Here is a 12970-nt window from a genome sequence, read left to right as displayed (position 1 = left end):
AAGCACCTTTTATCTGCAATAGGTTCTATATTGATTAATGCAACAAGCATCTGGGGCCAGCAGGGCAATGGAGGTGACCGCCCCCCTCTGCTGTGCCCTCGTGAGGCCCCATCTGCTGTACTGCATCCAGGCCTGGGGCCCCCAGCACAGGAAGGATGTGGAGCTCTTGGAAAGGGTCCGCAGGTGGGCCGCTAAAGGTGATCAGAGGGCTGGAGCACCTCTCCTATGAAGATAGGCTGGAGGAGTTGGGCTTGTTCAGCTTGGAGAAGACCACTGAGGCCTTCCAATACTTGAAGGGAGTTTATAAGCAGGAGAGGGTCAACTTTTTACACAGTCTAATAGTGATGAACAAGGGGGAGGGACTTTAAACTAAAAAGACAGGAGATCTGGGTTAGATGTTAGAAGGAAATTCTTCACTCAGAGAGCAGTGCGGCCCTGGCACAGCTGCCCATAGAGCTGAGGGTGCTCCATTCCTGGAGGTGCTCAGGGCTGGGTTGGATGGGACCCTGGGCAGCCTGAGCTGGTGGGGGGCAGCCAGCCCACGGCAGGGGGTGGGGCTGGGTGGGCTTTAAGGTCCCTTCCAAACCAATCCATTCTGTAATTCTTTGACAAGCAAGGCAAGGCCAAGCTAACTGGTGAGACTGAGTTCTGGACTGTCAGTGAAGCAACACAGCAATCTGTAGGAAAACCTAGCAAGAGGAGAAAACAGTCTGCAGTCTGACCAACACAGAGAAAAGTAGCTTGAAAAGACTACTGCTAAATGAACTAATGCATTTGTAATTATTCTTTAAAACGTTCAGTAAGAGCACACCATTTCTGCCAACAGGCAGTACCTCAGGACACACAGCAGGGCTAGAGGAGCAGCTTATCAGTACCCCTTATCTGAGGCACTCGGACCCTCAGTCCCAGAAGACCACAGAAGAGAAGAAAAGCTCTGATACAAATACTATTCTATAGGATAGAGCAGCTCAAAAGACTTAAACAGAGCTGCTTTCTTCAATGGTTCTGTGAGCACAGATAGACATTTTTTCTTCCAGCAGCCCCTCCCCTGAGCTAAGCCCACAGATAGTGCCAAGATGCTGCCAAAATGGGGTGGAAACAAAGTCAAGAATGTTTTAAGTCTCAGGAATTTTGTTCTGTTATTCTCACCCTCACCACAATAACCAAGTGAATCGGTCTATAAAACAAAACCTAACCCACGTCCTGGGTTGGGCCCTAAGTTGTGATGGGTATCCTGGTGACTCCTCCAAATGCTTCCTCCATCTGCTTCTTTCCTGTTGACCAAAGGACACGAACTTACAGGAGGATCAATGTGAGGCTAAAGGGGACAAAAGGTAGGCATGGATACACCAAAAGTGAAAGTAGAAAGAAACAAGTCCTGGAAGAGAGTCACAAAATCCACTGTGTGGATTTAATAGCCCAAGGAAGGCTATTAAAGACTTTATTCTGGTATACATTCTGCTGAATGCTCTTCATGCACATACCTGAAAAACAGCTTCAGAATGAAATGGAGCCTGGGCCTTCACTGGGTCAGCTCACCAATGGGAAGCCTTGACACATAACAGTCATGCAGTTTTCTTCACTGGTACTTTGTTTTTCAAGGAATTTTGCTGTGATTTAATCATCTTTGCTACATTTTACCACAGAGAGCCACAGACTTTTATTGGATGCTCAGTGGATTTATTCATGGCATAGCTACTTCTGTTTGGGATATACCAGGTGGGAAATAACATGATTCCCACCTACACTGGGATGGGAACACACCATGCATAGGGAAATGTGCTGTAAAGCTTTCATAAAGGCATGTATGCGAGAAGTCATGACTGTTTTCAAGAGAGACATCCAAGATGTCCACCAGAGGACTGCCAAGCATCCACTCATTCGCAGAAAATATGCGGTTTCAATACTTGGCTGCGTGGTGCCAAAGGTTTGTGCCCTGCAATTAACCATGGAAGGGAATCCAAGGAAGCAGCTGAGAGGTAAAAGCTGAGACTCAGTATTTTTACCCTTCTGGGGATGACAGTATTTTGACATCTGGATAAATTTCTTACTAAAAACGACATGGTGAAATTAAACTACTGTGAAATTATACTACACTCATTTAATTTACCTTTAGAGCGATTTATTCTCTTTAAAACTTTCTCCCGAAAGCAAATGATCTCAAAAAGAAATTTTAATAAGAGTATTTCCCCCCTTCTCTCAGGCACTTTGACACGGACCAATCGCCATCCCACGCTCTAATTTAGGTACAGAGGAGAATGAAATTGCTGAGCTGCGTGCACACTGCAGAGCCGCAGCCGAGCGGATCCGGCCCAGCAATGTGGGAGGTCTGGGGAAGCAACCACGGCGGTTCCTTTGGCTGATGCTAAGCTCACCAGTTCTGCCTGGGGAGCCTCATCTTCAGACAAGTGAAGACAAGGCTAACAAGGTTTCTTTAAGGCACTGCCAGTGTGCAGCTAAGTCTGAAAAATCAGCTTTAATTTTTACAGCAACCAGGGCCCTCTGAACACACGGAAATCCAAAGCCCATCTCACCAATTCCCAGGTTACGTTTCCCTTTTTTCTTATTTTCTGGGGGTGAGGCTGAAGGGGAGGGGTTGTTTTCTGTTTTTTAATGCCAATTCCGTCCTTTAATTCTTTGAATAAAGCATCTCCTGCTGTGCAAGCTGACAGCCCCGCACGCGACCCACAGACCGGCCAGGCTCAGGAAGCCACAGCGCCAACTGTAGGTCCCACCTCCCAGAAGCCATAGGACTCTGACCCCCTTTGTGGAATACAAACCCATTTGCTTGTACAACCAATGTCAACTTTCCAGATGTCTCATCTAGCAGACTGCACACAAAGCACTTCAAATAAATACAGTGCTGATTCGTTTCCATTTAAAACACCATTTTTTTAAATCGACTTCCCGGAATGAATTAGTTTCATCTATGGATAACAAACTTTTATTTGCTTTTTAATTGTTTTAGAACCTTCTAGATAAATTTGGTCCCCTTAGCAGTCCACGACTGACAGTGCTGCCACATGTTATATAACAGAATGGTCATTCCAGATCCTGAAACCCAATCTCAGATTTTTATTCGGGCCTTTGCTGTGTTAACATCTGCCTTTACTTTCTTTCTCAATGTTGGTAAGGGTGACCAACAGCTCATCATGGCAGCATCACTCAGACGTGACAAGAACAGCATTGGACAGAGCACAGTAAGGATTTGTTCCCACCGCAGCCATGCTAAGCATTGCCAACATAAGATATCGTTGTAGATACAAGATGCAAACTGTAAGGCACAAAGCAATGGCAATACCAAAATAACGATACAGACAGAAGGTGAAAGTAGAAAATGAGTTTTGGGTTAGTTTGGTCACTTAGCACTGCTTTGATTACACACTGAAGGCTTCAAAAACAGGGTTGTTCACTGGCATAGGAATAGTTATATGGTAATGTAAATATTCTCAGAAGCCAGAGATCAAAAATACAAATACACCTTACCTGCACAAGTTGCAAAAGGTAATGAAGAACATCATCATCTTCTAAACTTTCCAGTTTTTGAACGGCCATTGCTCGTACATTCTCATCAGAAAAGTTACAGTCCAGAAGCTGCATTGTGAGTCCAACATCTAAAGTGCTTTGATCCCACACCTCCTTTTTAGCTAGCAACTGGTATGTTTTGGCCACTATTTCTTGTTGTCCCCATTTGACAGAGCTAAGCAGCTTAGGGTACGCCTTGGGGTGCTTTATGCTTTCATATCTAAAGTGCCACAAAAGTTCTTTGTCCTCAGGGGAAAGTGGATTAAGTGGGTCAGTTGCTATGATCTCTTCCAGTTGCTTGCGAAGCTGGTTGGGCATTTCAGCCCGTGTCCTGTCCCCCTGAGAGTCAGATGTTATCCTGTGCTTGGGCAAGGCAATTGGGTGACAGTATTTGTCCAGCACAATAGAGATAGCCATGGAATTTTCTTTATCTGGATTAGTTGCTGAGGTGAGTTTGTCTGCATTGATACTTCCTTGATCTTCCCCTTTGCCTGGGATTTTCCACATGTGGAGAACATACTCCCCACTTCGTAGCAGGAAACGGTGATCTATCAATAAAAGATTCACGTAATAGAGAAGTTGAGTTTTGCATTTTGAATCAGAGTTGGGGGATTCATGTGACTGAAGGTTTGTCTTTGTGGACAATCCCTGTGCTTTACCACAATATATCTGAAGATTCAGGAGTGCTCCTTTGGGCAAATCCTTGATTTTGATATCAAACTCCAACCAAATATTCCACAGAACCTCCTCAGTAAAAGGCTTTGAGGAAGTCCTCCTTTGTGAAAGAAGCTGTTGCCCATGTTGAATGTTAGCCTCCACAAATACAGTAAGATCAGTATTTCTTGGTAAAACTGGGATATCGATACCGATTATTTTCACCCTGAACTTCCTATTACAATCCCACAAAGAGATAGTGAAGACTCTCTCATGATCTTTTCCATCTATTGTCAATTGTTCGTGATATCCTGTAACTCCTGTACAGTCATCCACCAATGGCCACTCTTCCTTCTGCACCTCGTCCTCACTCGGGTCAGGGGGGTTGTCTAAGACAAGGTGGATTTCTTCCCCATTCTTAAGGCATTGTCTTATCCAGTGGAAATCCTTGATGGGTGTGTCTCCAATAATGTACTCATCCCTACCACAAATCCTAAGAACAAAATCCAGTTCGCTGTGATCTTCAGGAATATCCATCAAAGATTTTTTCTTTGCCATTTTTGTGAAAAAGCTATGGAGAATCGTATCTGGAGTGTCATCTATTGACACTTTAATTTTTTGGCTCGTCGTTCCTCTATGTATGATTATAAAAATGTTATTATTAGTGATCTTTTTAAACAAATATTCTGGGAGTGGCTTAGATGTAGTCCATGGGTGCATTGCGTACAGTTTAGGATCTCTACAGGCGACCTCTATCATTCGTGGAGTGACTAATCTGCGTCGGGTAAATTCCAGTTCATCATCATGCACATTGCTGACATCGGTAACATCATAACCAATTAAATCATTAAGCTGACGCTGAAATTCCTGAACTTCTTCTGATGGCTTTTGTTTCTGGACTACATATATCTTGCCTACTTTCTTCTGTAACACTTTCCAGTACAGTATGCAGTCTAATGTCTGTAACAGTTGATGTTTATCATAAATTTCATACCATTGCCCCTTCTTCTGATACTGAAGAACAAACTGATCCGGGGTGAACGCATGGTAGAAGTCTGTGGTTTGACTCATCTCTATTGCACGCATCCAAATTTGTGCTTTCATTTGCTCAACGGTACAGTTTCCAGCTATTTCGAGTAACACAGTTTCCGGTACTTTAGTATGCTTATTGTTTGTAGGTAAGATGAACTCAATGGATATCAGTTCCATTGAAGACAAATTACTCGATGTACAATGAGGTTTCATTCTTCTTCTCCTTCGTTTGTTTTCTTCTCTCATAACAACAGGCTGTTCATTTTCATCCAACTCCATGCCAAAAGAAATCTAGCAAAACATAAAAACATTTGATTGCATTCTCATCTATATTTTTTCTTTAGTTATTTTGTACTTATTCACGATCAACATCACAAACCAGTCACAATCCTGCTACATGTTCTTCACATTTCTTCTTCCCTTTAATTTCTGGTCACAAATACTTGCTTTATATAAACCACTCCAAATGTAATCTTTTCAATTCAAAACCAAACATAAGGGGAAAAAAACAACAAAACCCAATGATTAAATAATTAAAATAGAGCTTTCAAACAGCCTTCCCAGATTTCACTGAGGATAAGCAGCGTGACAGTGTATTTCCACCACAGTGACTTGCTCTTGTTTCTATTTAATCAAACGATGATTCCTCTTTTTTTTGATGCTGTTGGTATTAACGGAAGTGGATTTTCATAGACATCAAGACTCCGTAAAGTGTATGAACAGAACTCTATCCTACCAAGTCCTAGGAAAGACAGAATATAACAAAACAGATTATTAATTACCTGACTGGACTCCTTTTCCTCTACCTCTCTTTTTCATGATGAGGAATAAGGACTCACTAAAAACATTCCTTGAAGTTCAAAAGCCTGTTTCTTAAGACAGACATTTAACGTGCATCCGAATTCAAGCCCAGTATCTTTAGATGTGATTTTCTAAATCAAACCACTCACCAGACTTACAACATACAACAATTTTAAAAGCAACACTACTTTGTTACAGAAGAAAAAACTCCTAAGCTGAGGACATAAAAAAGCTCCTAAACTGGGGGTTGGAATTAGACAATGTTTAAGGTCCCTTCATCCCAAATCACTCCATGACTCTATGACATTTCATTACCCTGTACCTTATTGGTATTTTGTTCACAGTTTAACATTGCTCAGTGAAGATGAGTTTAAGTGGAAATTATTCACCAAGAGGTCGGAAGCCACTAGACGCACAAGCCGCCCACTAAGTTTTCTTTCACGAACTTACAGCAAAAGATGAAACATCTTTCTCAGATAAAGCATTTTACAAAAGAAGAAAAAATATTTCTCCAACTACCAGGAAAACTAAAGCACAGTGAAGTAACGTCTGCCTCAGCAGATAACAGAACAAGAAGATAAAAACACGCTAAGCTAAAACAATCTAACGTGCTAACTATGACTCTTTTTTCAAGTCCTGGAAAGCAAAATGTGGACGTCACTTCTACAATCAATGGACAAAACACAAGGAATTATTATTACCTGCTTATCAAATAAGGGCTGAATTGCCGAAGACGACTCATTTGTTTAATTTTGAAGTTCCTATTTTTCAAAGGAAGATCATTCATACAAAAAATACTTTGTTTAAGCTCTTCTGCTTTTCTTGCTCACCCTCCTATCCAGATGCAAAGGAAGTGCTACACTTAGCAGGAAGGAAGTTTTAACCGAGTTGATTATGCGTATGATTGCTCATTTTAAAAAAAGTCAGAGCGCTTTTCCTGTTATAACAGTAAAAATACATTCACAATGGAGCAATGTAATGTTAACACACATGCATAGGAGACATGCTTACAGCCTGTCTTTGGTACAGACTAAAACAGCTACAAATAACTTGGGCAGTAAAACTAATGAATCTAAATTAAAAATGTTTAATATCAGCATGAGCACAGAGTATATTTTAAAGAGTTTCTGAAACTTTTAGAGATTTTTTAAGACTTGAATAAAAATAGCAGACAGAAAACTAAATCTGCAACGCTTCCTCATTTTTATCTGCATGGTGGTAACACTCTGAGGACCCCCAGCTTGTATTAATTACAGTTTTTTAAGCCAATCTTTGTACAAACATCACATGATGATGGTGAATCCCAAGGATCTTGCATGGTAACCTCAACAACAGAATCACTGGGCGATCTTCCTCCGCGTTGTTTTAATTCACGCAGTTATGGTTACAAACACACGGCGAAACCCACTAGAAATTACAACCTAAGACATCCTATTTTGCCATTGTGCGATATATACTTAAGGATAAATTTTCCAAACGTGCATACACGTAAATTCCTTCTCCAGTTAAGTTATTCCAGCACTAGTCATCTGATCAGCACTGTCAAGACATTCAAATGAAGCATCTCTACCTCATGCTACAGAGAATTACCCCATATGCTGCACAACTACAGCGACTGACAGCTTCATCTCCTTTTAGGACCTACCAGTAGAGCAGCAGTATGAAAGAATCAGGCATTGCACAGCAAACTGCATCAGATGCATCAGATCCCTTCTATATGCACCATGATGCAGTTGTGAGCTATGCAGGGATGCAGCACCAACATGTGAAGCATGAACACAGCTAGAACTGTCCCAATTGGTTCTTCTGTCAAATCCATTGGCAACTGCCAGCTCTCACCGGGATCAAAACAACCCAAGTTCCTTCCATTAGCAAGTAAACATAACAGATAATGTTGCAGGCTTCTACATCAAAAAGTACGCTCATCAGCAGATACAGATTAATAGGAGGTTGTAGAGTGAATCTGACTACCTGAGTCTTTCATAAAGACTTCTGCATATTTTGTTTCCTACTGAAGTTCTCTATGCGGCACAGATACCCCAAGCTGGAAGAAACAGTAACTTCTAGTTTACTTTTAAAAATAAAGAAAGGAAGTTTTATTGACCTTAAACTGTATCATAGGATCACAGAATAGCTTGGGCTGGAAGAGACCTTGAAGATCATCTAGGTTGAACTCCCTGCCGCTGGCAGATCTACAGAGAAGGCCAGCTTCAGAGTGTCCTCAGCTATTATTTCAGACTTTTTTTTTTTTTTTTTTTTTTTTTTTGCAGGGAAAGTTTATGATTTATACATACCGGGTCACACAAGAGATAATTATTTGCTTGATGAGGAAATACAGTTATTTATTGTTTAAACTCTCTGCACAGCGCAGCTAACTCACAGACCCTAAGGGCACAGACAGGCTGATCGCCCACTTGGCACAGTTCGGTCAGAGTACCAATAATTTCACTCGGAATCCTGCAACTCTTCGTCGGGTCAAGCCCCAACTGGGCACCGAGGCTGAGCAGAGCGAAGCACCCGCCGTGCAGGGACGCACTCAGCCCTGCCTTGCGGGCAGCGGTGCTGACTCAGCAGAGCCCTTCCAAGAGCTCTCAGAGCAGAGCGCGTCGCCTGACCCCGGGCCGGGCACAGCCGGGTGCGCGGAGCCAGAGCCCCCAGGCAGCGCCGGGCCGGGCCGAGAGCGCCCCGGGGCTGTGCCCGCCCGAGATGGCGGCCGAGGCCGAGCGCCCGCGGCAGCAGCGGAGCGGCGGAGCTCACCGCAGCCCGGCAAGGAGCCCGAGCCCGCCCGTCTGTGCCCGCCGCGGGGGCCAGGCCGGGCCGCGGAGTTACGCTGCGGAACCCCCCGTCCGAGACGCCCGGCCTCGGCGTCGGGCAGCGCTGGCCTGGGGAAGGGTCCGGGGGCGACCCCGGAACGGCGCTACTCACCGCAGTGCGCGGCCTCGGCCCCGCTCGGACAGGTGTTCTGCTCAGCAGGAAGCGGAGCGGGTCGGCGGCCGGAGGGGAGGCTCCATGGCCGGCGGGAGGCAGCTCCGGAGCCGCCGCCAATCACACGCCGGGCACAGGGGGAACCGGCGGTGGGGCCTCCCCGCCCCGCTCGCCCGGCCCGGCCCGGCCCCGGGCGCTGCGTCTGTCCCCGGCGCGGAGAGCAGAGCGGGCCGCAGGGCCGGGCCCCTTCCCCAGAGCCAGGAGGGGGACCGGGGAAGGGGCCGGCGACGGGCCGGGACGCCGCACGGGGCTGCCGGGCGCTGTGCCCAGCCTGGCCGCCGGGAGGCAGCGGGCAGCCACGCCGGGCGAGGGACGCGCGGCTGCGATGCGGCCACATCGATCGGAGCGGGGAGCGGCACCACGGGCTGCACCATTCACTGCCAACCCAAACAGCTCGCCTTTACGACTCGTTCCCCGCCCTGGCTGCTGCCTGTTTGACTCTGAAAGGGTCTGAGCATTTGTGTCTCAGCTCTATTTCAAAATGGTTAGCAGAATTATTTCAGCCCTTGTACTGAGACCTTTTTGGCCCTGATCTTGCTGTGCAATTCGCAGGTGAACCTTGGGCAGCAGGGAGCCTGCACACTGGCCCTGAGAGGTGTGCTGACACAAGATCATAGGTTTTCACATAGACATCTTTCTAGGTATGCTTCATTAACTTCCATGTAGAGCAAAAAAAAATGCCAGAAAGGAATAACTAGTATGTTACACAGGTGCTATGATGAAAGGTTGGGTAACTGTCATTATAACAGTGGACTTCTCTTGACTTAAAAAATCATTTGCATGACAACATTAAGAACTGTAACAGCAGCTTGAAGCAGAAAGCAATTCAGAAACCAGAGAGTAAACATGAAGTTTTAAAATGAATATACATTACGCTGAACTAAATGGAAGTGTAACTCTGTACTGGCCTGAAGTTCCCCTTTTTCTGAACACGAAAGCAAAATAAAAACCTTTAACAGCTTCCACGTGATGTGCTTACAGCACAGGGGAAACTCGTTGAAGATTCACTGGCTGTGCTTGGTTTTGCCTGATATAATTGCTAATAATGGTCAAGGAAGTTCACCTTTGCACAGCATGTGCAGTGCTGAATTAGAAGAGATTACAAAACCTTATCAGAATAGGAAGGCTTTGTTGTTGTTGGCTGGATCCCCAGCTGGATCACTCAGGAATGCATGGATAGTAAATCTGCCTAATAATCTTGCTGAAATCTGTGGGCTTATTTGGGAATGCACAAACATACGGAGATTGGAGCAGCTGAACCAAAGCCTTTCATTTGCCAAAAGACAAATTGAAAGGGAATAGTTTACAACCCGAGCAACATGCTTCATGTTGTCTTCTACCAGAGCTGTATAAAATACCTTAAATAACTATAAATCAACACAATGCTACTTGCAATGAAAGGATAAAAGTATTTTCTGTATTCTATTCAAGAAAATGAGGCACATTTTACCAGGTAAAAATGGAGCTCCAAACATTGAGGAATACCATAGCTTAATGAAGGAAGGGGGGAAGAGCACAATTTGGTATTTAAATGAAGCTGATTTAATCAAAATTAGTCATGCAAAGAAGCAATCACTATACTAATAAAACCTTGTGGAGTGCAGTCACAATGCAATTATTTCCTTTATCTTTCAGCCGTAATAAAAATATGACACAAAACTGCTGTCACCATCTTCAATGGGAGTTTTGGAGGTTGGAAAAATGCAAGATGGTATTATTGTGTCCTCCACACAGTCAAATATCAGTTTTTATGTTGTTTCAGGGAGAACTGAGATAAAGAGTAACAGCCACATTAAAGGCTCAGCAACAACTTTATGTACCAACATATGCTGAAACTCAATGTAGATGTTCTGTTGTCACTGACAGACTGAGTTCATTGCAGTTTTGGGAACAGTACCTAATAGCTTCTGGTATTATTCTATATCTCTATCAGGCTAAAAACTTAAGTGCAGAAATGTTGTAGGTCTGATACCAACAAAGCCAGAGTCTGCTTGCCTCAACCCAGCAAGAGCAACATTCACTTTTGTAATTGCTTCCTTATGTAAAGGACATTGAAAAAAATATTGAGGCATACGTGGTGTTTTCTGATGGAGAGTAAGTAGTTTTCCCCTTTCCTACAGAATTTACGAGCTGGAATTTTCGAAATGAGTCATAAGTACTTTATGATGTCTTCAGTTCAGGATTAAAACTGAATTGACAAAATGCCTTTATTTTACAGCTCTGCTCTGAAGACTGACCATGTAAACATGCAATCAGCTGTGTTAACTTCATTGTAGCTTCTTTGTCTGTGAGATTATGTTAACTTTGGTATCAGAAATATGTTTTTGTCCTTGCTATAACATTCTAACAAGTTGAAGAGAGAGCTGGAGCTTTCTTTGGCTTTTGCATCAGGTTCTGGGTATGGTGGCTGCTTTTAAGCCAGTTCTGGGTTCCTGCTCAGGGAAGCAAAAGAAGACCCTGGGTGAGGGAGGTGGGATCCAGAAGAGCAAACAAAGGCTGTGCTTTTACTGCAGAGCTCCTCTCTGGAGGCCTGCCAGCAGCAGCTGCACCCTCTGTAAGATGTCTTCTACATGAGTGACTGGCTTGAGTTCCCAGGGAGAATGACTCAGGATCATTCAGGATCTGTTGGCCATGGAAGTAACCCTGTGACCCGAATCAGTGAACCTCTCTTTAGAAGAAAGATCAGACAAGGAAAAGAGAAGCCTCATCTGTCTCAAGTCCATTCTCCTCCAAAAAATGCCTGCTCTTTCTTTCTTTCCATGGTTGGTCTCTGCTCCTAGCCTTGATCCTGCCTAAAATGCCTCATTTCAGCCACTTCAGGCTTTTAAAACAGGAAGCAGCAGGTGTTTAGAAGCCTTCCAAAATACATCTGCTCAAGGCTTTGTCTCCCACTTAACTGACTTAGGTTCCTGCCCTTCAGAGAAGTTATTTAAAACACAGAGGTGGGAGTACAAGCTGTTTCCTCCATACACCTCTGAAAGTTGCATATACATATAAGCAGAGATGTAAAACTCATGTAATATCTCTTACTGGCTTCAATACATACTTATCTATTTATATGTGTATGGCTGTGCTTGTCAGACAGCGATGTTATTCCTCATGACACCACAGTGTGTGTAAGCAGATCTGTTAAGACCACTGTTTATTCATAAGGAGTGGGTGAAGCCATGAGTTGTGGCTGCTGTCAGAGGTCTCAGTATTAGGCAGTGAAGCAATATTGCATCATCTGGTGGTGCTGGGGCTTGGCAGAGGAAGTGAAACAAGACAGAAATAGAAATGTAAAGAAAAGGAGAGCACACTTCTAACAAGGCCTCCTGTCTAACAGACACTAACAGATTAGTATCCCTAAATATAAGGTAGACAGACTTTTCCCAGTCTCTCACCAAAAATAATGAGTCTAACTCTCTGCCCATAGCCTGCTCTACATCAGATCCCTGAACTGTGCTGCTGCTCTTGTTGGCCATTATCCTATTGCTTAGACATTCATTTCTCTTAATATCTGCAAACTGGCTCTGCTGTAGGCTTGCTTGTTGGAGCATTCTCCTGATCTTTTCTGGAACGATACCCTTAACCTTCTCCAAAAGCCTTAACAAATGTCCTTAGCAGACTGCACAGAAGATCACCACATTTGCATTATTCTGTACCAGAGCAGAAGATTTAGTTCCAAAGTGCTGGATCCATGTGGGGAGATCTGTTTTCCTCATGAGGAGGATGGGAATCCCATTTAGATGCTGGGTTGCATCTGTGACAGCACTTTATCTGCAGGAGACAGTATTTCATTGCAGTGAGGTACTTTACTAAATAAATAGCTATCCTTGTACTGGAATACGGAGCTTCTTTCTCTACAGGCAAATCAAAATCATGACAGACAGGCTGTACAACTGAAATGAATTAAAAACCAGATTCAGACCTGGCACTTTATATACCTGCTTCACAGAAATGAAAAGGTAAGAAAAGCAGGGAAACAGTAGGA

At 43.9% G+C, this 12970-nt stretch overlaps 1 protein-coding gene across 4 annotated transcripts in view; it reads right to left on the bottom strand.

Moving 5' to 3' along the window:
- Nucleotides 1-9046, bottom strand: part of PIK3CG (phosphatidylinositol-4,5-bisphosphate 3-kinase catalytic subunit gamma) — a 34139-nt gene extending 25093 nt beyond the window's left edge. For 3 of the 4 annotated variants that reach the window (XM_032442424.1, XM_015850046.2, XM_015850333.2), the window contains exons 1-2: nucleotides 8938-9046; nucleotides 3487-5502 (exon numbers count right to left, since the gene is read on the bottom strand). In XM_032442424.1, coding sequence (XP_032298315.1) covers nucleotides 3487-5490 — 2004 coding nt within the window. In that variant the 5' untranslated portion in view covers nucleotides 5491-5502; nucleotides 8938-9046. Of the gene's footprint in view, nucleotides 1-3486; nucleotides 5503-6713; nucleotides 6847-8937 lie in introns of those variants that run through there. The other variant, XM_032442428.1, reaches the window with a different exon arrangement.
- Nucleotides 9047-12970: the final 3924 nt, after the last annotated feature.

The sequence above is a fragment of the Coturnix japonica genome, chromosome 1, assembly GCF_001577835.2.
Source record: "Coturnix japonica isolate 7356 chromosome 1, Coturnix japonica 2.1, whole genome shotgun sequence".
Classification (NCBI taxonomy): Eukaryota; Metazoa; Chordata; class Aves; order Galliformes; family Phasianidae; genus Coturnix; species Coturnix japonica.
Note: the sequence above shows the minus strand (reverse complement) of the source record. Positions and strands in the feature narration are given on the sequence as shown.